At 40.6% G+C, this 25421-nt stretch overlaps 2 protein-coding genes across 3 annotated transcripts in view; both read left to right on the forward strand.

Annotated features, from left to right (window-relative positions):
* Positions 1 to 31: 31 nt before the first annotated feature.
* On the forward strand, positions 32 to 17040 carry atad2 (ATPase family AAA domain containing 2). 2 transcript variants are annotated; one of them, XM_008432027.2, is made up of 30 exons: positions 32 to 405; positions 1349 to 1503; positions 1603 to 1640; positions 1725 to 1914; positions 3298 to 3385; positions 3484 to 3565; positions 3742 to 3897; positions 4070 to 4190; positions 4454 to 4462; positions 5283 to 5384; positions 5549 to 5657; positions 5965 to 6080; positions 6381 to 6555; positions 6700 to 6788; positions 6948 to 7107; positions 7754 to 7844; positions 7955 to 8132; positions 8214 to 8350; positions 8427 to 8559; positions 9835 to 10021; positions 11075 to 11260; positions 11345 to 11480; positions 12293 to 12489; positions 12588 to 12747; positions 13721 to 13843; positions 14149 to 14316; positions 14402 to 15040; positions 16288 to 16421; positions 16519 to 16647; positions 16849 to 17040. In XM_008432027.2, the coding sequence occupies exons 1-30, from the start codon at positions 208 to 210 to the stop codon at positions 16876 to 16878; spliced, it is 4416 nt and encodes a 1471-aa protein (XP_008430249.1). In that variant the 5' UTR covers positions 32 to 207; the 3' UTR covers positions 16879 to 17040. The 2 variants fall into 2 exon arrangements, with proteins under 2 accessions (XP_008430249.1, XP_008430251.1); XM_008432029.2 differs by lacking the exon at positions 4454 to 4462 and having other exon boundaries at positions 33 to 405.
* Positions 17041 to 18175: 1135 nt separating this feature from the next.
* The window catches only part of zhx1 (zinc fingers and homeoboxes 1), a 21741-nt gene continuing 14495 nt past the window's right edge, over positions 18176 to 25421 (forward strand). The window contains exons 1-3 of the mRNA XM_008432026.2: positions 18176 to 19529; positions 22651 to 22952; positions 23478 to 23965. Coding sequence (XP_008430248.1) covers positions 22754 to 22952; positions 23478 to 23965 — 687 coding nt within the window. The 5' untranslated portion in view covers positions 18176 to 19529; positions 22651 to 22753. The remainder of the gene's footprint in view (positions 19530 to 22650; positions 22953 to 23477; positions 23966 to 25421) is intronic.

Genomic DNA, 25421 nt, shown 5'->3' on the forward strand with positions numbered 1-25421 from the left:
AGCTCTGTTTGTGTCGGCGGAGGAGTAAAGCCCCTGTCCACATAACGCCCTGATGACGTTTATGGCGCCAGAAATCAAGGGTTCAGAGAGGAAAGAGTGTGTGTCAACTGGAGAAGACAGCGCGTTATTTGTATTATGTTTACGATATTTTAAACGTAACAATCGTGGACAGATTTCTCCATCATTTGTGGTCGTAATAAAGTCAAGATGGTGGTCCTACGCAGCAGCGGTGGTGTCGGAGCTGAACCGGTGGCCACTATTCCAAAGAGGAGGACGACGGAGCTGGAAATGAGCCCCGACTTTCTGTCGCTGATTCCCGCGTCGCAGAGAAAGTCCGCCCGAGTGACTCGGTCCTCTCGGTCCCTGAATGACAGCTTCAGCAGCCCCGAAACCAACTTAATGAATGTAAGAACATGCGAGAATAGCACTTGTTTGGAGGACAAGTTGTCGTTAATGGTAACTTAGGTGTGCTACTTTAGCTAACGCGCCAAGCTAACTAGCTCAGCCTCTGCAGCTTCTCGCCCAGCTAGAGCGCATTGCTGCGCTGTCCTTCACATTTAATAGAAACTTTCTTTGCGCTCTTGTTGATACGAGATGAATGATGATTGATGAGTCATGCAGTCAACATACACAGCAGCCTAGCGTTTTTAACCTGTTTGTTTCCCGGTACTGTAAAAATCAAACGCATAAATGCTGAACCACTTCCTTCATCACTTTTTCAACCTGGATCTCAGAGCTGAGAAACTGATTATAATCAAGACTTGTACTTTTTATAAAGTTTGAACTTGACTCAGCTCAGGTATGGGAAAAAATAGATATATTTCTCTACTTTATACTTTATATCACAGTTTAAATATTGTATTTATCTAGTTCTTTGCCCATTGTCTAATATTTAACCCACCTGTCCTGTTTGTCACTAATCTATTTTTGAGCTTTCATCAATTGTACAGTCTTACTGTTTGTTTTTTGCATTTGTATTTTTGCAATATTCTCCCACTGTTTTTTCAAAACCATCATCCACTTCTTTAACTTCATCCACTACTAAACTTGATTAAATGCAATGGATCACTTCTTTCCTTGCAATATTCCTTTTACTTTTCTGTCATTTTAATTTACTTTATTCCTACTTCCTGATCTCCTTCCGTATACATAAACACAAACAGAGAAAGTTGTGACTGGAAATGTCTCAATGTTTTACATGGAAAAAATGTGCAGGAACTCTGATTTTCCAGGCTGTGGAAAATAAGGGAATTGTAGGGAGTCTAGATATCGTAAATGTCCTTTATGAGATTAAATCATCTGAGTTTTTGGTTTAAATGTAAACTTAAGCTCTCTATAACGGTCTCAGGGTCACAGGGACATGAAGCAGGACAATGGAAGTGGTCTCGGTCATTCCCTTAGAAGTCGAGGACAAAGAGTTAAACTGGAAGTCTCTTTTGCTGACATGGAGCCTAAGACCAGCTCTCCTGTGGATGAGGACAAAGCAGACGGTTGCTGCACCAGGTGAAACGTTTGTTTATTCTTCGTTTGAATTCCACAAGCACAGTGATCTGACTTTGTGTTTTTTTTTTTTTTGTTTGTTTGTTTGTTTCTGATGACCAGGAAGTCCTCCAGGCTGCAGAGAGAAGCAAAACCCTCTGGTGAGGAGCAGCACCGCACCGCTGACCGTGTGAAAGCGTTCTGTTTACTGGATGGCTAACGCTCGATGTAATCCTTCCTGCCAGATGTTCCAGATGAGGCAGAGGGGTCATCCACTCCCAAGAGGAGTCGTTTTAACCTGCAGAGTCGGGGAGTGGACGAGGAAGAGGAGGAAGAGGAAGAGGAGGATCACTCAGTTCGAAGGAGCTCCAGAATCACGAGATATAAACTGAACTCCCGCAAACAGTCGGCGCTCTACGATCGCCTCATTACCAAGTGAGTCGAGCAACATCCAAACCAGTTCTGTCGATTCAGCTTCACCTTTATTTCCTTAATTTGATCTATAACATTCATATTGACCTGTAATTGTACTGAATGTTAACTTTACAGTGCCATTCAGAAAGCACACGTGACATGTATTTTTTGGCATCATATGTGATTCACATACACAAACAATCATCTAGTTTTTAAATAGATAGTAATGTTGTACAATGTTTTTAAAGTTGTATAATGGTATGTTTATCATTTGTTTTCGAACCCCTGCCCTTTTACTTGGACGCTGCTAAATAAAGTTCAGTGCAACTGACGATGACACCTGTCGAGTGGACTCCAAAAACCTGGATTGTTGTGGAGAAATGGCGTTAAAAGAGGCAAAAGTTGTCTCTTTTGAAATTTGCCAAAAGTAATTTGGAGGATACAAACTAGATCTAGGTCTGTCGTCACTACAAACTTTGCTGGACAAAGAAATTATCGCAAAAAGTGTTAATATTGTCATTTTTGAGACGATTTTCAAGAACCATTTTCAAGGGTAGTGAAGAACAAAGCGTGGCTTCAGCCTACTCATTTTTATTGTAAATTATTGGTTTGCGAAATAGCGTTTTGTCGTGTTTCCTTTCTTTGTAATGTAAATTTACTAAAATACAATTAATCTTGATCTGAAAGAAAAAACAAGTACGCCCTTTGAAAGATTAATAAACTTTAATTTCTAAAGAACAATTAACACTGGAACAGGAAGACATTTCAAATATCCTAAATAAAACAACAACAACAACAAAAAAACGGTAAATAAAAACCAAACGTAACCAAAACCATAAATGTAATGAATTATGAAGTCTCTGTTAACAGAGTTGCACTTAAAAAAAATCAATCATTTTGCTCTGATGGGGAAAACAGGCAAAACTGCCAGTTAGGACCTTTGTGACTATTGAGCTCGTTCTAACTTATCAGACAATTTTTTATTAATTTATTGAGACAGACTTAGCCAGAACTTTGGTTTACATGCAACATGCGGTGCAATTCAACCTGAAAATAGGTGGTGGCAGCATCAGGCTGTGGAGATGCAGTTCTTCAGTGGGATGGACCTAAACGGAGAGCAATACTGGGGGAAAAAAAAAAAAAAAAAACCTGTTAGAAAATGCAGAAGACTTGAGATTGGGACATTAACCTTCCAGCTGGAGAATAACCGTAAACATGCAGCTGGGGCTACGATAAAATGGTTTAGATCAAAGCATAATCATGTGTTAAGATAAAATCAAAGTCTAGATGTGAATCAAATTAAAAATATAAAGAGAGACTTCAGGAGACGTTGTTTTGTTCTCTGAGCGTTAAGAGACATCCCCCCCACCCCAAAAAAAAATCTTTGCTCTGATTTCTTCTCAGCACTGCTGAAGCAGTTCTCCAAAAGATGGACGACATGCAGAAAATGAGACGCCGGCTGAGGAGCAGAGACAGAGAAAGTACAGAAGAGGTGATGGGTTTTCTAATTTAATTTATTTTACATCACTCCTTGAGTTTGAGCTCCTTGCCGTGTCAGTTGTTTCAGGTTTTTTATGTTTGTCCTGACAGGTTGGAGTCTACGGCTCAGGCAGAATGAGGCGCTCCCTGAGGACAAATACCAAGAGTAATAAAACCGAGGAGAAGAACCAAGGTGAGGAGGGGAAACGAGGTGGAAGTGCTTCAGAGACGCGGTCGGGACGTGCCAGGATACGTCTCGGCGTCGGAAAGAACCGATCGGTTTCATTTACTTTAAAAGAACCTCAACTTCCTGAAGAGTTTTATGTCCTCATTTACACGGTCTGTTTGTGTTTTTATTCAAAACTCAAGATGACGAAGAAGATGATAACAGTGAAGATGGAGAAGAGGAGGAGGAGGACGAAGAGGATGAAGATGGCGAAGATGACGAGGAGGAAGAAGAAAACCACCAACGATACGACTTTCGCCAGAGGAAGACTGCCGTTCGCTACCAGGCCCCATTAGACGGTACCGCATCTGTTCAAAGGAATCACTTTAATCAATTATTGATCTCTGAAACGTGGATGAGTGTCTGTATAAAGAGCACGGCTTTTTAATGATCAATCTTAATGTGAGATTGAGCTACTGCTGAAGCTTACCAACAAGCTTTTTGTAATAAATAGTTGTAATGTTCTTCCAGAACCGCGGGAGCCCAGGAAACGCAGCATGTACTTCAAGGAGCACTCGTCTCCTATGAGACGGAGGTTCAGGTTCAGCTCCACGGCCCCCAGGAGCCCCTATAACCAAAGGAGAACCAGCAGGTCGGTTTTCCATTCGTCTGGACTTTTTTTCAGACTTTAGGTTATCAGAATGGCGCGACTGAAAAGTTTAGCGGTTTTTAAACTCCTTTGACTGTGACCTCTGCAAAACTGGAAACAGGTAGCTAACCCATGCCTAGATCTACTTCTCCTTTATTATGAAAAGTTAGCCCAACTCTCCTAAAGATCTCAACCAAAAATCTCCAATTCCTATTTGTTTGTTCTTTATTTTTTCTCATTGGCTTCCCTCCCAACCTCTGGAGTAGTTCTGAGAGGTAAGACCTTTACTGTGTCTTTGTTGGGCTCTCGGTTTGTCTGTGCAGTGCTGGATGTGTTTGTTAGCATTGTAGGTGTTGGTGGTTGGCTCTTAATACTAATGCTATCTTAATACGGCTGAAACGATTGTGAAGAATCCGTTTTTGAAATAACCGTCAACTAATTTAGTAATAATCGATTATTTAACTGTAGTTTACAGACTCAAAAAAAGGCCATTTGCTGAAAGAACGAGCAGTAAATAAGCCAAAGCTGTACATAGTATATCTATATTTTGTATTCAACATAAGATAAAAACGCCTTTGTTTGTAATTATATTTTACCCAAAACTCCTCAAGTGGTATAGTTTTAGCTTTAGGTACAAATTTACTACAGGAATGCTATGTTGTTGCATTTTAGGTAATAAAATGTTTTTCTTATTTAAGAGAAAAATGAACTGAATTACTTGTTCATTAGCATTTTTTAATGCATTTCTAGTGTATAAAAATGTTAATGAAAAATCTGTAAACTGCCATTTTTTAAAATCTGATTAATCATCAGAATAATCGATTTAGTAAAATAATCAGTGCTATATGTTAGTCTGTCACTGAAGTCCAATGCATCATATTTACTGTCACCCAGAGCCGCACAAAACAAGGAAAACCTACATCATGATCATGTTGGTGAATGTTGCGACGCCGATATGTTTAGGCATAAACATACTTGTATTTTGTTAGCTCCATCCAGCAGACAGCAATTGTTGGATCAAGTTTAATGGTCTGTGTGTTGCATCGTTACCGAGTGAGACAGGAAAACTAATTTAACGTCTTTTCTACCCGACAGGAGGCGACATGCCATCCACAGCAGCGACTCCACGTCGTCTTCCTCGGACGACGAGAAATTCCAGAGACGAAGGAGCAACAACCGGAGCAGGTCGGTCAACAGGTGAGAGTAGCAAAAACCGGTGAACCAAATTCTTGATTTCTATTTTAAGCCTCATTCTTGAATTTTTAGCGCTTGACAATGTGCCATCTGTGACTCTGTGATTGCATCAGATAGAATCATTAAGATTTAGCGATTTAATGTTTTTGTTTCTTATTTTTATGAAGATGCCTCCCTATGAACCTCGTGAAAGAAGACCTGCTGGGGATCCAGAAAGACAGGATGAAGATCGGAGCCAGCCTCGCCGACGTCGACCCCATGCACATCGACAAAACGGTGAGCGGCAGGAAGGATGAAGTAATGTATCCAAATGCTAAATTTATCTTTTCAGCATTTTGACTGTATAGTTACAGGGTGGGTTTAGTGTTGAGCATAAATAAATATTCACACTCCTTGAACTTTGTCACATAATGGCCACAAACTTTAATGCATCTCATTGTGATTTTAGTTGACAGACTAACACAAAGTGGTCTACACCAAGGAAATGTAAATGAGATGAATAGTTATTTTCTTCTTCTTACGGAGAAACGTCTGAGCAGCATGGGGATGAAATCCTAACAGAAGCTCGTTTCTCCTGCTCCAGGTTCGCTTTGACGGCATCGGAGGGCTGAGCAGGCACATCTCGGCCCTGAAGGAGATGGTGGTGTTCCCTCTGCTCTACCCAGAGGTGTTTGAGAGGTTCAGAATACAGCCACCGAGGTAAAAGACATGGGTCCTGTGCAAATGGAAAAATAGCTCAGTTTGTTGGCTGAATAAAAATGCATCAAGATGGAAGCAGTGGTGAACACTGAACTACATTTTTGTTGGAAAACTACTCTGAAAAATCAGTCGATATCCATGAATTGTTCCAAAATGGTAAACTCTGCTTTTTATGGTCTCTTCTTGGTATGTTTCATGTGCGTATCAATCGTTTTCCTCATTCGTAAATCGTTTTTCTCCACTTTATTGCCATCCTATCTCGTCCACAAGCATAATTTCTGTGTCCCCTCTCGTTTCCAGGGGCTGCCTGTTCTACGGCCCTCCAGGCACCGGGAAGACTCTGGTAGCCAGAGCGCTGGCCAACGAGTGCAGCCAGGGGGAAAGGAAGGTGGCCTTCTTCATGAGGAAAGGAGCGGACTGCCTCAGCAAGTGGGTGGGAGAATCAGAGAGACAGCTGCGGCTGCTGTTCGACCAGGTAAACCTGAGCTCTTAATTAACAACCAAGTAGAAAAGAAAACACTTATTTTTCATGTACAATCTGACTAAATAAAACCAGTTTGTCTCCTACAGATATGAAGTCACGGTGTGTTGTCAGTGACTGTTCCTGTGTTTGTTTCAGGCCTATCAGATGCGTCCGTCCATCATCTTCTTTGATGAGGTCGACGGTTTGGCTCCGGTCAGATCCAGCCGACAGGACCAGATACACAGGTTTGGGTTCTTCTTTTGATCCAGCCGTAGGTTTTAGCAGAACCAAAACCTCAAACTAGATGCAACTCCATATCCTGCTGCTCTTTCGCTTCTTCATAAGGAGAGGAGTTAGAAACCTGAGGATTTATCGTTTAAAGTTTGCTCCTGGTCTCTGTGTAGTTCCATCGTGTCGACGCTCCTGGCTCTCATGGACGGGTTGGACAGCAGAGGGGAGGTCGTCGTCATCGGAGCTACGAACCGCCTGGACTCCATCGACCCGGCTCTGAGGAGACCCGGACGCTTCGACAGAGAGTTCCTGTTTGGTCTGCCGGACAGAGAGGTGGGGAAGTTTTTTAATCAAGCAAAAAAAAAGCGCTTGGCGATAAATCGGTTTTATCAATTAATCAACGGTTTTATCAATTAATCAAATAAGCTGTTTCTGAAGATTTGCGTTTTGGAAAATTGAGATTTTCATTTTGACTTATCCACTTGTAGCTTTGGCATCCTTGAACCTGGACTACAAAATCTTAGTAAGAAATAAAAATTGTGGAAAAATTTTATTTTTAAGTCATATTGCCCAGCCACTACCAGATGGCGACAGCAGCAATAAAACAAAACATCAACAACAATCCCCCTGTGTCTAAACATCCTGTGAAAACTAGTAGCATTTTCTGCTTTGTAGATCATTTTTGTTTGTAAGGATTTTGTCAAGTTTTTTTTTCTTCTTCTTTCTGCTGTGTAACATTGAGAAACGTAGATCATTTCTGGTTTTGTGGACCAAGGAGCAACGTTTTCTTAGAACGATCCATTTAAACCAAAAACATTTAAAGTTGATTTAAAATTTATGTAAAGACCAAAAAAAAAGTTTTATATTTTGAAAGAAAATTGTTCGTTTTGAAATTGTAATTTTTCTTATTAATGTTCAAAATGTGCTGTAAAAGTTTTGTTTTTGAACACTAAACATCTTGCTTCTGCATAATTCACAGGCAAGGAGGGAGATTCTGAAGATCCACACCAGGCAGTGGACCCCTTCTCCCTCTGAGGCCTTCCTGGAAGAACTGGCAGAGAAATGTGTTGGTATGTTTTTGTGTAGAGGCAGGAAACCTTTGGAGCAGCAACAGAAAGAAACATTCTCACTTTTAAAATGCTGTACTGATTTACAAGCGTCATCCGTTTCCCCGTCTAAGGATACTGTGGAGCAGATATCAAGGCGGTTTGCTCCGAGGCAGCATTGTGCGCTCTGCGGCGCCGCTACCCACAGATCTATTCTTCGTCCCAGAAGCTGGTTCTGGACGTGAACTCCATCGTCATCGCTAGCAAAGACTTTAAGTGCGCCATGTCCAAGATGGTACCAGCCGCCCAAAGGTAGAGCAAAAAAACTTTGGTGTCTTCCATCGGCCCTTGACCCTGCAGACATTTTGTTGAGTTCGTCCTCTTGGTCTTCAGGGCGATGGTGTCACCAGCGAAGGCCTTGATACCTGCCATCCGGCCTCTGCTGAACGCCACCCTGCAGACGGTTCTGCACACGGTGAGGCGAGTCTTCCCGCATGCAGATCAGGGCCTGAAGAGGAAGAGAGAACAAGGTGCCTTGTGTTTTTTTTTCTGCTACAGAGAAGAGCATCAACTTTATTGTCATTCTGTGTGGTTCTTTGTTTGCAGATGTGGCCTGTGGGACATCGGATGAAGATCTGATGTTTAGTGAGGAAGAGGACAGTGACGTCATCTCCAGTGGGCCGACCTCCAAGTCTCGTTTAAAGCTCCCCGCCGCCAGCGGCCTGCTGGACCTCAACGGGTAAATCAGTCACTCTTCCTCAGAAAATAACTTGAAAGTACCGTATTTTCCGCACTATAAGGCGTACCTAAAAACCTTCAATTTCGTCAAAAGCCGACAGTGCGCCTTATATATGGACCAATATTGAGCCACAACAGGTCTAGCAACTATGGTAAGCAGCCGCCGACTTCATTTTCCCCCGTAGAAGAAGTGCGCGGTGCATGCTGGGATAGTTGTCAGAACGCTGGTTTGTTAATAAAGTTTGATAATACATTTAAAGTCAGAGGGGGCGGGGGAAGAGAGACAGAGACTGCAGCGGCAGCGTGTCGGTTGGTCTGTGTTACCCAGAAAGCAGTTGGGCACAATATCGCAACACCAACACAGAGAGTGAAACAATGACTGGGGCAACCTACTATATAAAGTACTCGGGGACCATTTCTTTACAATGTGGATGTGTAATAATAGAGTACATAACAAAATGGCAACCCAAACTGAAGCATCTATTCAATGCGCCTTATAGTGCGGAAAATACGGTATTTATTTTCTTCTGTATTGTGTTGAGTAAAGCACAATACAGATTAACCGGATTAATAATTATGAATTGATTACTGGAAAAATTCAACTAATCTATAGATTAATTATTATTTGGAATCTACACACTAAAAGATAAACTTGCTGAAAAATGACGCACAGATCAGTCATTAAGCCAAAACTGTAGAAAGATTTTTATTTTTTTTTAAACATTTTGTCTGTAAATATGCTTTATTTAGGACTCCTGAAGTGGAAAATAGTTTCAGTTTCGTCCAGTTGAAATTGTGTAAAAAATCATTAATTGTTTAATCCAAAAATTAGTCATTAGATTATTCCAACACTATGTTAATGTAAAGTCAAGCATAAAGCCTGAGCTTTTCACATGTTGATGTTGAAAGTATCTTTTAGCTACAAATGCATCCATTGCTACAAATGATGAAGTGTTCACTAAAGAAATCCTGCATTCTTGCATTTTATGCACTAAAATGTTTATTTTTCTTATTTAAAAAAAGGAATTGAATTATTTGTTTGGCTTCTTCTAGTGTATTTTTAAAATTGTATAAAAAAAAAAGCTTTGTGTCTTTTTTTTTTTTATCAGTGTAATTGTTAGTTGCAGCCATAGAAGTGCATAATTTAAATATAAATCTTTCCTACAAACTGTTATAAAATGGGATACCCTTTAGTGTAGCTGTTAATAATAGGCTTGTAGGATTTTTGGTTAAAAGTTTAAAAGTTGTCTAAAAGTTACTCCGTCCTCCCATGTAGGAGCGTGCTGAGTCAGCCGACGTCGTACCGTCCCAGGCTGCTGCTGGAGGGCCGGCCGGGCTCGGGTCAGAATTCCCACCTGGGCCCCGCTGTGCTCCACGCTCTGGAGAAATTCACGGTGTACACTCTGGACATGGCCGTCCTGTTTGGAGCCAGCGTGACGGCGCCTGAAGAAACATGCGCAAAGGTGAGAGGGAAATTTTCTGAATGCATCCTGATGTCAAATATTGGCATTCAAACATAACAATATAAACAAAGCTCTAAAAGTCGCAGATTCTTTCTTTTTGCAGCCTTGTCAAATTCAGTGTGTCTCTTTGGTAGACCTCACTGGCCAAAATGGCTGCCACATAAACTGTAGTTCATGGGCCCCACTTGCTCTTATAATAGCAAATGGGGACAAATTTGTTCTACAGACAAATTTGTCTTACATTCATCTGAGGGTTGAAAAGGTGAACATGTGAACTTCATGTTTAAACTGTTTATAAAACCCTCCATTAAACTTCCCTCAATCAGCAATAAATCGCTTGAAAAATTGATGCACAAACTCACTGGTTTCCATTTGGATGATTGTATGTTTTTCTCATGTCTCTCATTTCTGACAGAAATGTTCAGTCTGGTTTGTTGGTCTCAATTTGTCTCTTTTTTGAAGGTTAACTCTGTTTACAAAGACTCCAGTTTCCATTTTATATGTTGTTTATTTTGGTTATTTAAAGTGTGTTCCAGCGTTAAATGTTTGTTTGAGACGTTAGGTAAATGTTTCCTACTATTGTTTTCTTGCATTATTATGCCATTAACATTATATTATTTCTTGAAAATGATCTCAAAGCAACAATGACTTTTATACCCAGTCGCAGCTCTCTCATAAAAGCCTTGTTGTATTCATTTTTTTCCTCATAACATGCCGCTCTCCAGAGACCAGCAGTGAAGAATCAGGGTGTAATAATTTCTTATGGAAAAATTCTGTTTAGTATAAACTGAACAATTATGTTTTAATAAACAGACCCAGGTATATATGGATATTTTTAATTTTTTTGTCGTCTTACTTTCTCTGACTGAAAAAAAGACAATTTCTTTTAATAGTTTCTGATTACCTGATCAACCAGTATTTGCTTGGCTTTTTTTCTTTTATGCTTTAATGTCCAGAATCCTTTACAGTCCTACACTAACTATTCATGTCCTGCTTCCAGCTGTGAGTCTTGAGTAGCACAACTAGAAACTGATCCAGTTTGATGCTCCCCAGATCTTTGTTGAGGCCAAGCGAACCTCTCCCAGTATCCTGTACATCCCTCACATCGGCCAGTGGTGGGAGACGGTGGGCTCTGCGTTAAGGGCCACCTTTCTGAGCCTCCTCAGCTCCATTCCTGCCTTCTCTCCCATTCTGCTCTTGGCCACCTGCAGCGTCCATTACGACCAGCTCAGCACGGAGGTACGCTGCCGCTGCGTTTCCAGTGGGGAAACGTTTATTTTATGAAAATGAGACATTAATTTGCCATTATGTTCCTCGTTCCAGGTGCAGGAGCTGTTTCAGGTCGAGTATGGAGAAGTTTTTCATGTTCCAGTCCCCACCAGCCAAGAGAGAAGGGACTTCTTCGAGGGCCTCATCCTCAACCAGGCTGCTAAAGCTCCAGCCTCTAAAAGAAAAGCTGGTAAGAGATTTATCTGAAATCATAGTTTTTGTTTTTTTTGTTTTTTAAAAAAAAGAGAGAAACGGGATTTGTTCAGGTGCTCGAAATCCTTGTATTTCGATTAGGTTTGTAAAGTATAAAATGCTTGATGGGGCTTTATGTTCAAACTGCAGTTTTGTAGTAAAGTGGAATATACTTTTTATTTAAAAAAAGTTACTTACAGCTGAAACCTGATATCTTCATACATCCAAAACATGGATACATTGTTTTTTTCTCAGTCTGAGGTTAAATCAGACTAAACTTTCCTTGTTTAATTTGATTTAACAGTTAGAATCACCGAAATTATTTTTTTTTGCTAAATAAATTTTATATACTTTCTTTGTATATGAGCATTTAGTTTTAGCTGGAAGGTCATTGATCTCAACACAGTTTGTTAGGATTGTTTCAATCTAATATTTCGAACGACTCAATGACTTATTGATCGTCCTATGCTTTTTACATTAAACAAAGTTGTTGTTTTTTTTTTTTTGCTAAATTAGTGTTTTGTTCTTGGACCAGTGAGGGGTGTGTGTGTGAGTGCGTGCGTGTGTGTGTGTGTGTGTGTGTGTGTGTGAGAGAGAGAGAGAGAGAGAGACTTTTCAAAACTTAAAATTTAAGACCTTGTCAGTGCTGTAGAATATGGAATACAATCACATACATTTTTAACAATAATAAATGATATACAATAGTGAATCAAATGTCCTTTTTTAGTTTTTATCTTCAAAGTGCAGTGCTGGAAAAGTTTGAAATTCACATTTTAGCTTCATCTCATCTCCTGAATCCTCACCTGCCAGTGCTCCGTGCGTTGGAGGTGCTGCCGGTGGCCCCCCCTCCTCCGCCTCGACAGCTGACGGAGGAGGAGAGTCGGCGGCTGGACGAGCAGGAAGAGGACACGCTCAGGGAGCTGCGGCTGTTTCTGCGCGACGTCACGAACCGCCTCTCTCAAGACAAACGCTTCAAGGCTTTCATTAAACCCGTGGATTTGGACGAGGTAGCCGTCCAGGCTTCTCCTCTTGTCGCTCTCGGTGACGTTTTTCTCCCCAGAAGTTCTGCTTGTTCTCTATAAATGACGTCACGTGTGTTGCGCAGGTTCCGGATTATGCCGAAGTAATCAAGAAGCCCATGGACCTGTCCACGGTTCTGTCGAGGATTGACCTCCATCGATACGGCACGGTCAAAGAGTTCCTCCAGGATGTTGACCTCATCTGGCAGAACGCCCTAGAGTACAACCCAGACAGGGACCCTTCAGGTACCAAATATACACAACATGTGCAAACCAACACAGAGTGGAGCATAGGAAAAAGGAACCAGAGTAATTAATCTTTACAACAACAAAAAAGTGTGGCACAGATTTTTATTTAGCGGCAATCCAGTCCAATCAGTTGGCTTCAGGGATGAATGATCCAATTGATAAATGGTCCATCTGTGTGATTTAGACTCTATGAATGCAGCCGTTGTATGAAGGCCTCAGAAGTTTTTTTTGTTTAGTTTTTTTTTAAGAGGACATTAAGGAACAGTTTGATCCATTATGGGAAAAGAGGAAAAAAGTATGACCCAACCTCAAGCATGTCAAGACACGGCTGGCCGCTTAAACTGGCAGAGCAAGCTAAGAGAGTAGCAAAAAGAAACAGATTACTGAAATGCTATCAAACGTTTTTAAACAGAAAATGCTACACTGATTTCTTTTTCTTATAAACGTGGAAGCAGCAGCATGCAAAACTGAATGTGTGGCATAAAAGTCCTGAACACTATCTGGACAGTGAATTTAAAAAAAAAAACTGGTGTAAAGGTTTACCTTCTACCTGGACAAACACCCTAGTCAGAGTGATTTAGATCAATATTTTTTGTGTTGGAGAATCTGTTTAGAAAACTGACGTTCTTCTGTCTCCACTCAGTTTGACTGAGCTGCAGCTTTTTAGGAAAGAAAAATGGATTAAAAAGTGCCCAGATGAACAAAGCTGGTGCACTCACAGCTGTAATTGCAGAAAAAAGTGGTCAAACACATTTTTGCCTCAGGATCTTCTAAACAGAACCGCTTTTCATTTTCCTCCTCTTCTCAATTACGCACTACTTTATGTTGCTTTATCAAAGAAAATTTCCTGCTGAAATACATAAGTTTGCTCTTGTAGAAGTGAAAAGTTTTTCAAGACATGCTTTATAGATTTATTTTTTTATTTTATTTTTTTAATGAGCGCACTCTGATACTCCTGTGTTTCCTGCAGATCGGCAGATCCGTCACAGAGCATGTGCGTTGAAGGACACCGTCCACGCCATCATCCGAGAAGAACTGGACGAAAACTTTGAGAAGATTTGTGAGGAGATTAAAGAGTCTCACAGAACAAGGGGTCAGTATGTGGCTGCTTTTCATCCACAAGTTGTCACTTAACAGCTGCCTTTAGGATCTTTAGAAGTTTCTAAAAATTGCTAAAATATGGAATTATGATTATTAATGTTATTTAAAACGAGGCAAACACATTAGTTTTAGTTACTGGATAAATGTGTAATTAAAGTAAGCTACAGACAAAAAACGCATTAGTTGGATCTACAGTTTAAACCAATTTGCCCATATTATTAAAAAAAAACACGTGAACATCACATTTAATTTTCTTTTATAAATAATTGTATTGTATTTTTATTTGAACCATGTTAGGTTGCTCCACGGCGCGGTTCGCTCCCTCTTTCTACCACGTCCTTCCTAAACATCCCAGATCTGCTGCAGCTCCCAATAATTTCACCCCACAAAGTGAGACGGTTGAACCCACTGTTGCTGCTGCCAGCAATACAACAGCCTCTGCTGTTATGACACCCAAAAACACAGGTAACAATACGCTTGATTAAAGGGGAAACAAACCCTGCAGCTTAAAGGTTTTCCGTGATATTTAAATATTCTTCTGCTGCCTCAGTGCATAAGAAGAAGCGTCGGAAAAGTCGCTGGTCCACTGGGCACATAGCAAAGAAGAAGCCATCCTCGTCCCCCCACGTATCCAAGGACGACGCTTCCGATGAGGACGAAGACGATGGAGATGATGAGGATGAGGCTGGGAAAGAAGGAGCAGCAGAGAATCCCAACGGAGGAATTGATAAGGGTCCGATAGACGTTGAGTCGGAGCCAGGAAGTGCAGCAGATCAGGAAGGTAGTTCTGATCCGAACGGTCAGGAGGAAGAGACGGAGAGGAAACCAGCTGCTGAAGAGCAGCAAAACCGGCATGATGAAGACAGAGCCACCCGGCATCAGTCAGAGCAGCCTGAGCCTTTCACAAGAGGAGACGCAGACCAGGGCGTCTCTGTCCGCACGAAAAGGGACAACTGCGTGGAGGGACAGGGAGACGCTCAGAATGCCATCACAACAAACATGAGTCCTGCCGGTCAGTCAGAGACGCAGGTGGAGAGGAGTTACTCCGCTGACGATCAGAACAGCAAACTTGTCACAGGAGATGAAGCAGAGCTGGACAAACCTGCTGAGCCCATGGAGGTGGACGCAACAGAAGCATCCACCACCGACGCAGTTGCAGCTGCCAGGAGCGAGACGGACACAAGTGCAGGTTGGTTATTCTCCGTCATGTTGCAAACCAATGAATCTTTTACAGGGAACAGTCTGAAAAGTGTGGCATGCATTTGTATTCTGCCCTTTTGCAGCCGATACTTGGTAGAGCCATCTTTTGTGAACTGTTTCAGCTGCAAGTCCTTTAAGGAGAGCGTCTGACAGCTTGGCACAATTTTCTGGACCTCCACAGATTCTCAAATAGATTTTAATCTGGACTTTGACTGGACCAATCTTACACATGAATATGCTTTTATCTAAATATACGGTGTCCAAACGTTTTGGACACCAAATTGAAAGTACTGGGGCCAATATTTTTTTATCAGTTAAAAACAAAAACATTTTGTTTGAAATATTCTTTTTACCTACTGTGTAATAAAAAACATGCAATATTTAATGAAGCCAAATATATATATATATAAAAAACACAGCATAAGACAGACGCGCAGATTCATAACTTTTTGGCTCACATCTTCGGTATTTATTTATTTGTTTATTTTTAGTCTACTCCCAGCGACAAAAATTAGAACTTCTGTATTTAGTCAAGCTTAACGGGTGGGGTGTATCCACTTCTGTTTTTATGCCAAGACTCACTTGATGTTTGTGGCCCCGTTCTACTATAGTAAAAGGAAAGAAAAAACATGGCAAATAAATGATAATAAATAAAAGAGGTCTCGAGACGTTCACAGACTGTCTGAATTTATCCAAATCCATCAGTGTGTGCATCTCTAGACGGCACACACTGGTGATGTTTGTAGGCTGCCTAGTGGTCCACTAACTTCTGTTGTTATATCACATAAAGTCAATGTAAAATACATTGAAATGTGGTTCTTTAGATTGTAAAAAAAAAAAAAAAATGCTGTAAATGCATTTAGCCCGTTATCAGCCAATCAGATGACCAGATAGAATCAGCGTCCTATTTTCAGCCTCCCTCTGCCCCTTCACACACTCATCTGTTTGCCTTTGGGACTCCCAACACAACTGGCATCCATTGCTTTCAGGTCTTAGAAATAGGATAGTGATGCAAACAATAACATTACTGTGAGATAGCAGAGTCATACAGACTAATTTGGTCTCTGTGCCCGAGTGGTTTTTCTTTCCAACAAAACAGTAAAGAGATGCTGTTCTTATTTCCTGAAAACACCCAAATAAACACTCAACATTACTGCCTCTAGATATTGTTAGAAATCAAGGAGGAGATTAAATGGTGTGTATCAGTCAGTGCGCCTCTTTTGTTTCCTGCCCCAGAGAGAAACGTGAGACGGATGACCCGTGCCCTGAAAAACACGGTGCTGCAGCAGCACATGATCCCGGTGGAAAAAGCTCTGCAGATTCTCAACGAGGAGAATCCTCCTCTGGTCGTGGACCGAGACAAGTTAAAGGTCTGTGATGTCACAAAAAACTGTACTTATTGGGGCTTAACAACATCTGTAATTGCCTTGATTCTTTTTTTTTTCTCCTTCTTTTCTTTTCAATCAGGAGCTACTAGATAAAGTAGTGATGAAGACAGAAGACTATGAAGTCTACAAGCTGGAGAAACTCTACGCTCTTCTCTGCCAGAGCATCTACAGATACAGACAGGACTACAACAAAACAGCACTAATACAGGTTAGTTTGTCCTTTTTATTGATTTAAGAAGAGCATAGCAGGTTAAAATTTCATATTTACAGATATGTTTAAAAGATTTCTCTGATATAAAATTCTGTTTTTGAGTTTTATTTCAAGTCCGACTTCTGAGATGTTGTTCATAAGTTAACATATTTCATGCTAAGTTGTCGTATGTGTGATTTATTTTCTTGCTTATATCAGGAGTTGGAGCAAGAGATTGAAGACTTCTGATTCTTCAGGAAAAACCCCCAGAAAAAAATAATCTTTCTTTCATACATGTAAATATTCAGACAATGGTCCTATTTTTTAGTAGGAAACAATGATTATATTTGTGACTTAGCTCAAACTTTGTATCACTTGTTTATATGTAATTAAATGGTTTTCCACCTGTTATTGTGCGCTTTTCCTTTGTTGCGCGACAAAACGTTTGTTTGAACTGACTGTAATGTCGCTACTGACAATGAAGCTTTTCTCAGTTTCTAGAAAATCCTTTTTTACACTTTACTCAAAGCAAGACTGAATTACAAAGTATTTGTCGAGGATGTGCCACCATTATGTAAAGTTTGATATAAACACGTATTACTGGCATCACTGTTTAAAAACATTTACAGCATTGCAATGAAATACATTTTGCAATACAGAAGCATCTACTTCCACTTCCAGTTTTGAAAAACATAGCCTTTAATTAGAGTACATTTAAATCTTTGTCCTTGACCTTTTTTTGTCATTTATCACATTCAATAATGACCCAATTTCAGTTTCCTGTTGACCTTTGTTAAAGGAACTGACCCAGATATCCTCCTCCGTACTTCAGACGGCATAAAGTGCTTTTCCACATACATATTCCATGCTACGAACACCAGGATGACTGATCAAAGCACATAATTCCAATAAAAGCCAGAGCCAAGTTTAGTAGATGTTTACTTTTGTGATGGTAAAACTGAAAATAACTGAACAATCATCAGCAGCGTCTAATGGTGGCCATGAAGATATAACCCAAAATGTCACTTGAAATTCACCAAAAGTAGCCTTTGATTATTTTTGTTTCAAATCTGTTTTTACTGACCTGAGCATAAAAACATTTTTAGATTCTATTGTGAATTTATCCAACTGCAATAAAATGTGTTTTAAAAGCATCTTTACCAGTAGTGCCTGTACATAAAGTTGGTACTGTAGCACGCATTTCTGATAAAATGGCTAAAAAATAACTAAACGGCTACAAGAGGGGATCTATTATATTGGCTTAAAGTGTAAAAGATCAAATTGAAAACGTCTGTGAGGTGTAGCAAGAGATATTTTCATTTATTTCTGTCAGGAATCCATGGTTGCATCAGGCAGTGACGGTAAGTGATTCTAGGGAAAGTAGGTCAGCCGACTAGTGACCTATCCCTTTCTGGACGTGCTCAACAGAGACGATCTTAATAGAAAACAAATATCCTCTACCTGGTCAGGTCACAGAACAGTTCCTGTTGGCTCCTTGATCTTCCTCACATTTATTTGCTTTAAATAAAGATTGTAGTGTCTTGATTTATTTTATCAAAACGATAATCAAACTGAAACTGAATCGAGTTATTCAGTTACTTAGATGTTTTTTAAGTATCAGTATACTAGTCCTGTATTTATTTGTATTGGGTCAATACCAAAATGTACAGTATTGCAAACTTCTAGCTCCAAAACAGCTTCCCTGTTGAGCTCCAAATTCCCCCACAGAATGGTGCTGCCACCACTATGTTCAGCATAGTTTAGCCAAAAAGTTAAATATCGGTTTCAACAGATCACATCATCCTCAAAGCCTCAGAGAAAAGGAGGCAGAATAGAAATGCACGCCACACTTTTCAGATTTCCATATTTGTAAACGCTTATAAAAGTTTTTTTTTTCTTCCTTCCACTGCACAACTATGTTGTACATTGTGTTTGTGCGTCACGCTAAATATTTCTAAAATACCTAAGGTTCGGTTGCCAAAATGAGAAAAAGTTCAAGGGTTGTGAATACTTTTGCGAAGCACAGTATACTAACTTTAGTGTACACTTTGTTTTTTTTTAAAAAAAAGTCCTATTAAACAGACCGAGGCAGCCAGCCTAATGTAATGAAAAGCAGCAGCCAGGAGGATCACCTTGGCTGAAACTAGCAGCGTGTCCTTAAGTAGCTTCTCATATTCCCCCTCGCAGGTCATTTAAGGACATTTTGGCACCCAGCCGAATCGGAAACGAACGCGTTTACGACCCTTTGCGCTGATTGTCCATCACCCAGCCCCCTCTCCGAGCCCACTGTGACTGCCTTATTCTGAAATACGGTCCGTATTTGCATTAAAGTGGGCATTTTTTCCATTAACTGCTAACATTTTTAAGATCCCCCGAAAGTCGCCGCGGAATGACGTCAAGACGTATTACATTGAATGATGACGCTGTTTGATCATTAAAAAAAAAAAAAATCAGCCGTTAAAATATTTGAGAAATAGGTCATCAAAAAACAAAGCACCGGGCGGCCCTTTTTATGAACAGCTAAGACGAGCCGTCTTGTGGCCGCGTGAACTTTTATGAGGAGCCGCTTTCTGGTGGGAGATAACCTGCTCGGACCAGCAGAGAGATGTCCGGTGTTTCCAGCATCAGCAGAGGAGGGCTGTAGCCGTTAAAGCGGTCCGTCTGTCTCGGCTGGCTGTATTTTTTTTTATTTTTTTTTTGTGGGAGATCCAGCTGCTTTAATAACTCACGTAGACGCCGCAGCCGCCCCGGCCGGGCTGAATGCTTAGCCCGAGGAGAAAGCAACACCGACGGATACCGACAGGGAGCACCTGGAGGCTGCTCTGCCGAGACCCAGGAAATCACTCCTCGCTTCGCCTCTACAGCCTGGTAGCAACACAGTGCACATTACTGTAGTTCTTGTAAGTTTACCGCCAGACCTCATAATGACCGGCCCGGCTAACACGGGCTAGTTGGCCCGCCGCATTAAAACGCTCCTGTGTAGCTGAAAAACAGCCTTTCTTGTTGTCTTTGTAACATATGGTAATGCTTTATTGTTACTTTAATAATAACAAATGAGCTAGCTGACACCTCCACATTTTCGAGGTGCTGGTGTTAAAACCTCACAGTGGTAGCAGAGCAGTGTGAACACGCAGTAGTTATATATTTATAACCAGTGATACATTTTAACGCAATTAAGTGATAAAAATGTGTCCCAAAGCACTTTACTGTGTGTTTATAAAGGTTTTGGTTTTACACATTGGTCATGTGGATGAAGCAGTGAAGGGGGTCTGCAGTATTTCTCCCAACAGCCTCGTAAACAAATATCTTTGGTTATTACTTAAGCTATACCACACTAGCCTGAACTGTAAATATAAAACAATTGAATTTTGTAAAAAAAAAAAAAAAAAGTTGACTATTTTGTTGCCTTTTCATGAAGTGAAAATCGTATATTATAAAGATTTTTTTACACAAGGTTTCAAGACTTTGTGTCTGATGTTTTTTCTCACATGTAGCGAAAAACCAATATTCAGTAGAAATGTGCCGATCAGGTTTTTTCATACCGATACCGATCACATAATTATTTTTTATTTTTTTAAATCATAAACACTACTGGTTACATTATGTGGAAAAAGGAACCATGAATTCACCTTAATTTAGACAAAAACTTGTTTTTAGAAGAAAACTAAACAAAACAGACATTGTGCAAATTGTACTGCTATCGGTAATACTATCTTTAACAGACTGATAACATATGAAGGCTCTGAAGAGGCTAAATAATGCAAAGAGCCAAAATAAAACCTCCCAACATTGCCAAAAAAATTCAAGTATAAAACTTGACATTCAAAGGCAAATACAGGTTCCATTGCAATAAACAATCCTGAGTTACTGAATGAAAACTTCCTGATAGCATGGCGGCTAGCTGATTACTGCTGATTGGCTGTTTCTGACTGAGCGGAGTAATTATGCAGATCAGGGAGGAGGTCAATTATTTTTTAGAGATTATCTGTCTCATGTTGGGACAGTGAAAGTTTTAATAGGTATGTAAAATGTATTTTTTTTAGGTTAGATGCTGCAGCTTTAAACAGAGGTTTGGTGTGAGAGTCACTACCAGGTGGAGCAGAAGCGGCGCTCCGTCTGTGAAATATTACTACCTGTAGCGTGTAGCAGCGGTTCAACAGCGAGAACAGAACCAGCGTCTTACGTCGCAGCTCAAAGACTTAAATAATTTTGTGGGTTATTTGTTTAGCTTTCTGACCGTCATGCTAATCCGGGTGAGTGTTTGTAGCTGTGCGCTGCTTTACCTGCTATCTGATCCTCCATATGTCTTTTTTACTGCAGTGAGTCTCGATGTAGCCAAACTCCGTCAAGTATGGCATTGTTTTTATGTCGTATTAGCTTCGTTGTGTTGATGTATATTGACGTGCTTCAGTTTTCCGCCGCAACACGCAAACTTCCCCATTCACTTAGTGCGTTATAGTTCCACATCGCTTAGGATTTGTTGCTGCGCGTTTGCGCAGTGTGAAGGAAAGAGGAGACCAGCTGCACATGCAGGCTGCGAAATGAGATGCAGGTGATCGGTATCGGCAACAAGAGCCAATGATCGCCGATCACCGATCATGCACTTTTTCACAAAAATCGGCCGATTATGATCGGTGACCGATCGATCGGCACACCTCTAACAGTGTCTCAGAAAATTAGAATATAACATTACAAGATCAATAGAAAATGGTATATTAAAAAGAAAATTCTAAAGTATGTTAATTTCTATTCACTCAGTATTGGGCCTCTTTTTACATAAATTACTGCATCCATGCTGTGTGGAGTGGATGAAATCAGCCCTGTGGATCTCCTGAGGTTTGATGGAAGCCCAGATTACATCCAGCTGCCTTCAGGTCATCTGCATCTCTTGGATCTGGTGTCTCTCTCTTGACAATAACCTTTTAGATTCTTTACGTGGTTCAAGTCAGACCAGTGTGCTGGCCAATCAGTCACAGTGACACCACGCTCATTAAACCGGTTTTTGGTAGCCTGACTGTGGAAACTTCACACTCGACCTCAAGCGACGTGAATTCTGTGCGACTCCAGTCTTCCCACAGACTCTGGCACCTTGATTTCCAAACAAAATGCAAACTTCATTTCCAAATGAAAATAATGCTTTAGATCACAGAGCAACAGTCGAGTTATTTTCTCCTTAGCCCAGGTAAAAGACTGCTGACCCTGTCTCTGGTCCAGAAGTGGCTCTTGCTGTGATGCCAGCCTTAGTTTGCTCCTATGAAGCTACCCTATTTTCTTGAATGGATTTTTTTGACTGTCCTGCAGTTACCCTTCCACTCAACTTTCTGTGAATATGCTTGGATAACAGCACTTTGTGAACAACCAGCTTCTTCTGTTTCTTACCCTCTGTCATTGACGGTCTTCTGGACAGCTTCCAAGTCAGCAGTCGTCCCCATTATTGTGTTTCCTAAAAAATATTGAACTTCATATATTTTTTAGATGTACCTTTAGATGCTACTTAAAGCACAGCTTTGACGCTTTAAACGCAGGCGTGAAAATCAGGTTTTCCGTGCAAAGAAATAACTTAAACCTAATAATATGAAGACGTATTAGTTTTGATGGCCTACTCAGTTTTCCTGTACGCTTTCCAGCATGTCAGAGGCTGAAATGCAAGTTTAGTCAGTGCAGATTTATGGCCAGTTGGCTGGACGCTCTTCATCTTGGCCAATGGTTCATGTCTGCTGCCAACCTGTGCAGTTTATTTATTTGCGATTTCCTTTTTGGTACGTTTCTGTCACGACGCAGTTCTGAAATGTCATTCATAATAGTACTTAGACAGTGTTAAAAAAGAAAATCTTCCATTTGAGTTGGTGAAACCTGCATAAAACCTTGAAACACCTACTATGTTACACTCACATCCACTCCCACACAGTTTCCAAGCCGTTGCAGGAAATTAAGGAATCAAGAATTTGATTACTGAATCCCGGTGAGGGGAGGCGTGTATACGACCTTAAGATGTTCCCTTTATTTGTGTTTTCCATTCAGAGAAACGGGATTCCAAGAATCCAGCTCATCAACTCACTGACCTGCAATATGTGAACCTGGACAGCTCGGCCGCAACACAAGTACGAGTCAGTCTGAATCGAAGATGTCGAGCCGCCGGAAGTCCACCACGCCCTGCATGGTGCTGCCTTCGGACGTGGTGGAGCAGGAAGCCGTAGAGGAGAAGACGGAGAGAACAAAGGAGGACGAGGCAGGGGATGAGGAGGAAGAGGAGAGGAAGGGGAAGGAGGCGACGGAGGAACTTGGTCAGGCGGTGGTAGTTGTTCCCACTCCACCGGACGCAGGTGAGGTCCTCACAGAACTGAGTGGCTGTGGAACTTTGTTACTCAGACTTAGAGAACTAAGATACGAATGTGAACAGGGTAGAACATGTCAAACGTAAGGCCTGCGGGCCAAATCCGGCCCGCCGTAGATATTTTCTGTGGCACTCTAAACCAGGCGCTTTGAACCTGCGGATCCAGAAATACAGTGCTATACAATTAGTGTTAATAAAAACACTAGTTGTTTTCATGTAACAAATCCAAATAATTATCAATAACAACAACAAAGAATATTTTCTTTTTAAAAAAGTAGCTGTTTTTGTATTTTGGTTGCCTAGTATGAGCTTTTTTTCTATTAAAAATTATTGAAAAATTATGTTCATTCCTTTTGTGTGAAAAAAAGTTTGAGAACTTTATTTGTAAACCTAAAAACATGAAAAGTGCTTTTGACTCATTTTATAATCAAGCCATTTTTTTTAGTAACCTAAGCTAAATAGGCCCCAAATGAAAATACGTGCAGAACATTATTATTATTATTCCCCACTGCAGATGAAGCCAGCGTCTCCAGCGCCGACGACCTCAAAGTCGTCGGCTCCACGCTGAAATCCAGACCGAAAGATTCGCCTGAGAACCCGAGTTGTGATCAGACCGCACAGGAGCCGCAGAGCGACTCGGCTGGGGCAGGAGGAGCAGACTCGGCCGCGGCTTCGGCCATCTCCCTGAGCAAGACCCCGATCATGAGGATGAAGACCAAGTCCGAACCCAAGAGGATCGCCGTTTCCCTCAAATCCTCTGACGAAGGTGCGGGGGAGGCCGTGGGGGGAGGAGGAGGTGGAGGACGAGGAGCAGGAGACGGGGAGTTGGGAGGGGAGCAGGAGCCCATCGAAGCCCCGCTCGGACCGATGACGCCAGTGGAGAAGCTGCTGCACGACTCCATGAAGTTCGGAGGAGGGGGCCTGCTGGTCAGCCCACCGTCAGAGCAGCTGAGAAAATCTTCCATTTTAAACCCCACAGTTCTGCCTGCTGGTCTGGCACAGGTAGAGAAAACCTCAAAGATTTACTGCTTCTTTATTTGAACATGAAGTGTTCACACTGCTTCAAATTTATCACTTCACATCCACAGCTTTCTTTTTACTGGGATTTTTTTTTTGTGAGAGACGTTCTAGTAGAAGACAAATGATATGGTGTTTAGGGCTGAAACAATCACATTAATTGGGATTAATCGATTATTGAAATAATTGGCAACTACTTTAGTAATCAACTAATCGTTAGCTGGAGTGTTCAGACTCAAAAATAGGCAATTTTGCTAAAAAAACAGATTTAATATTGTATTAATTAAGCAAAATTTGTTCAAAAATATACACATTTTGCGTTCAAGATAAAAATATACTTATATTTTACCCAAAACTCCTCAAGTGACCTACACAGTTAGCTTTGCCAAGCTCAAATTCTGTAAAACAAATCTAAGCACCGTTTGTTGTCCAGTTATCAATCAGATATTTAAAGATCATCACTGCACTATGTTGTTAAGTCAAGCAGGAAGAGCCGAGCATTTCACATGGTGATCTTAGAAGTAATTTTTTTTTTAGCTGCAGAAGCATCCTTTGCTACAAATGATCAAGTGTACACTAAATTAATACTGCTATTGAATTTTAAGTAACAAAATATTTATTTTCTTATTTAGAAAAGGAATTTAATTATTTAATCTGAAAAATGTGCAGATTTTTAAAATCCAATTAATTGGTTAATGTCAGAATAATCAATAGATTAATTGATTACTAAAATAACCATTAGTAACAGCTCCAAAACTTGGTTACAATTAGAGATGTGCCGATCAGGTTTGTTCCCCGATACTGATACTGATCACATAATTTTTTTTTTTAATCATAAACACTACCGGTTACATTATGTGGAAAAAGGAACCATGAATTCACCTTAATTTAGACAAAAACTTGTTTTTAATAACTTTTTCCAAGAAGAAAACTAAACAAAACAGGCATTGTGCAAATTGTACTGCTATCGGTAATAAAATCTTTAACAGACTGATAACATATGAAGGCTCTGAAGAGGCTAAATAATGCAAAGAGCCAAAATAAAACCTCTCAACATTGCCAAAAAATTCAAGTATAAAACTTAACATTCATAGGCAAATACAGGTTCCATTGCAATAAACAATCCTGAGTTACTGAATGAAAACTTCCTGATAGCATGGCGGCTAACTGATTATTTCTGATTGGCTGTTTCTGACTGAGCGGAGTAATTATGCAGATCAGGGAGGAGATCAATTATTTTTTAGAGATTATCTGTCTCATGTTAGGACAGTGAAAGTTTTAATAGGTATGTAAAATGTATTTTTTTAGGTTAGATGCTGCAGCTTTAAGCAGAGGTTCGGTGTGAGAGTCACTACCAGGTGGAGCAGAAGCGGCGCTCCGTCTGTGAAATATTACTACCTGTAGCGCGTAGCAGCGGTTCAACAGCGAGAGCAGAACCAGC

Source organism: Poecilia reticulata, linkage group LG16 (genome assembly GCF_000633615.1).
Source record: "Poecilia reticulata strain Guanapo linkage group LG16, Guppy_female_1.0+MT, whole genome shotgun sequence".
Classification (NCBI taxonomy): domain Eukaryota; kingdom Metazoa; phylum Chordata; class Actinopteri; order Cyprinodontiformes; family Poeciliidae; genus Poecilia; species Poecilia reticulata.

Coding starts and splice junctions, on each gene's coding strand:
- atad2 (XM_008432027.2), top strand. CDS start 208: ATGGTGGTCCTACGCAGCAGCGGTGGTGTCGGAGCTGAACCGGTGGCC. Junction 1,915..3,297: donor TACGATCGCCTCATTACCAA/GTGAGTCGAGCA, acceptor ATTTCTTCTCAG/CACTGCTGAAGCAGTTCTCC. Junction 11,261..11,344: donor ACGACCAGCTCAGCACGGAG/GTACGCTGCCGC, acceptor TCCTCGTTCCAG/GTGCAGGAGCTGTTTCAGGT.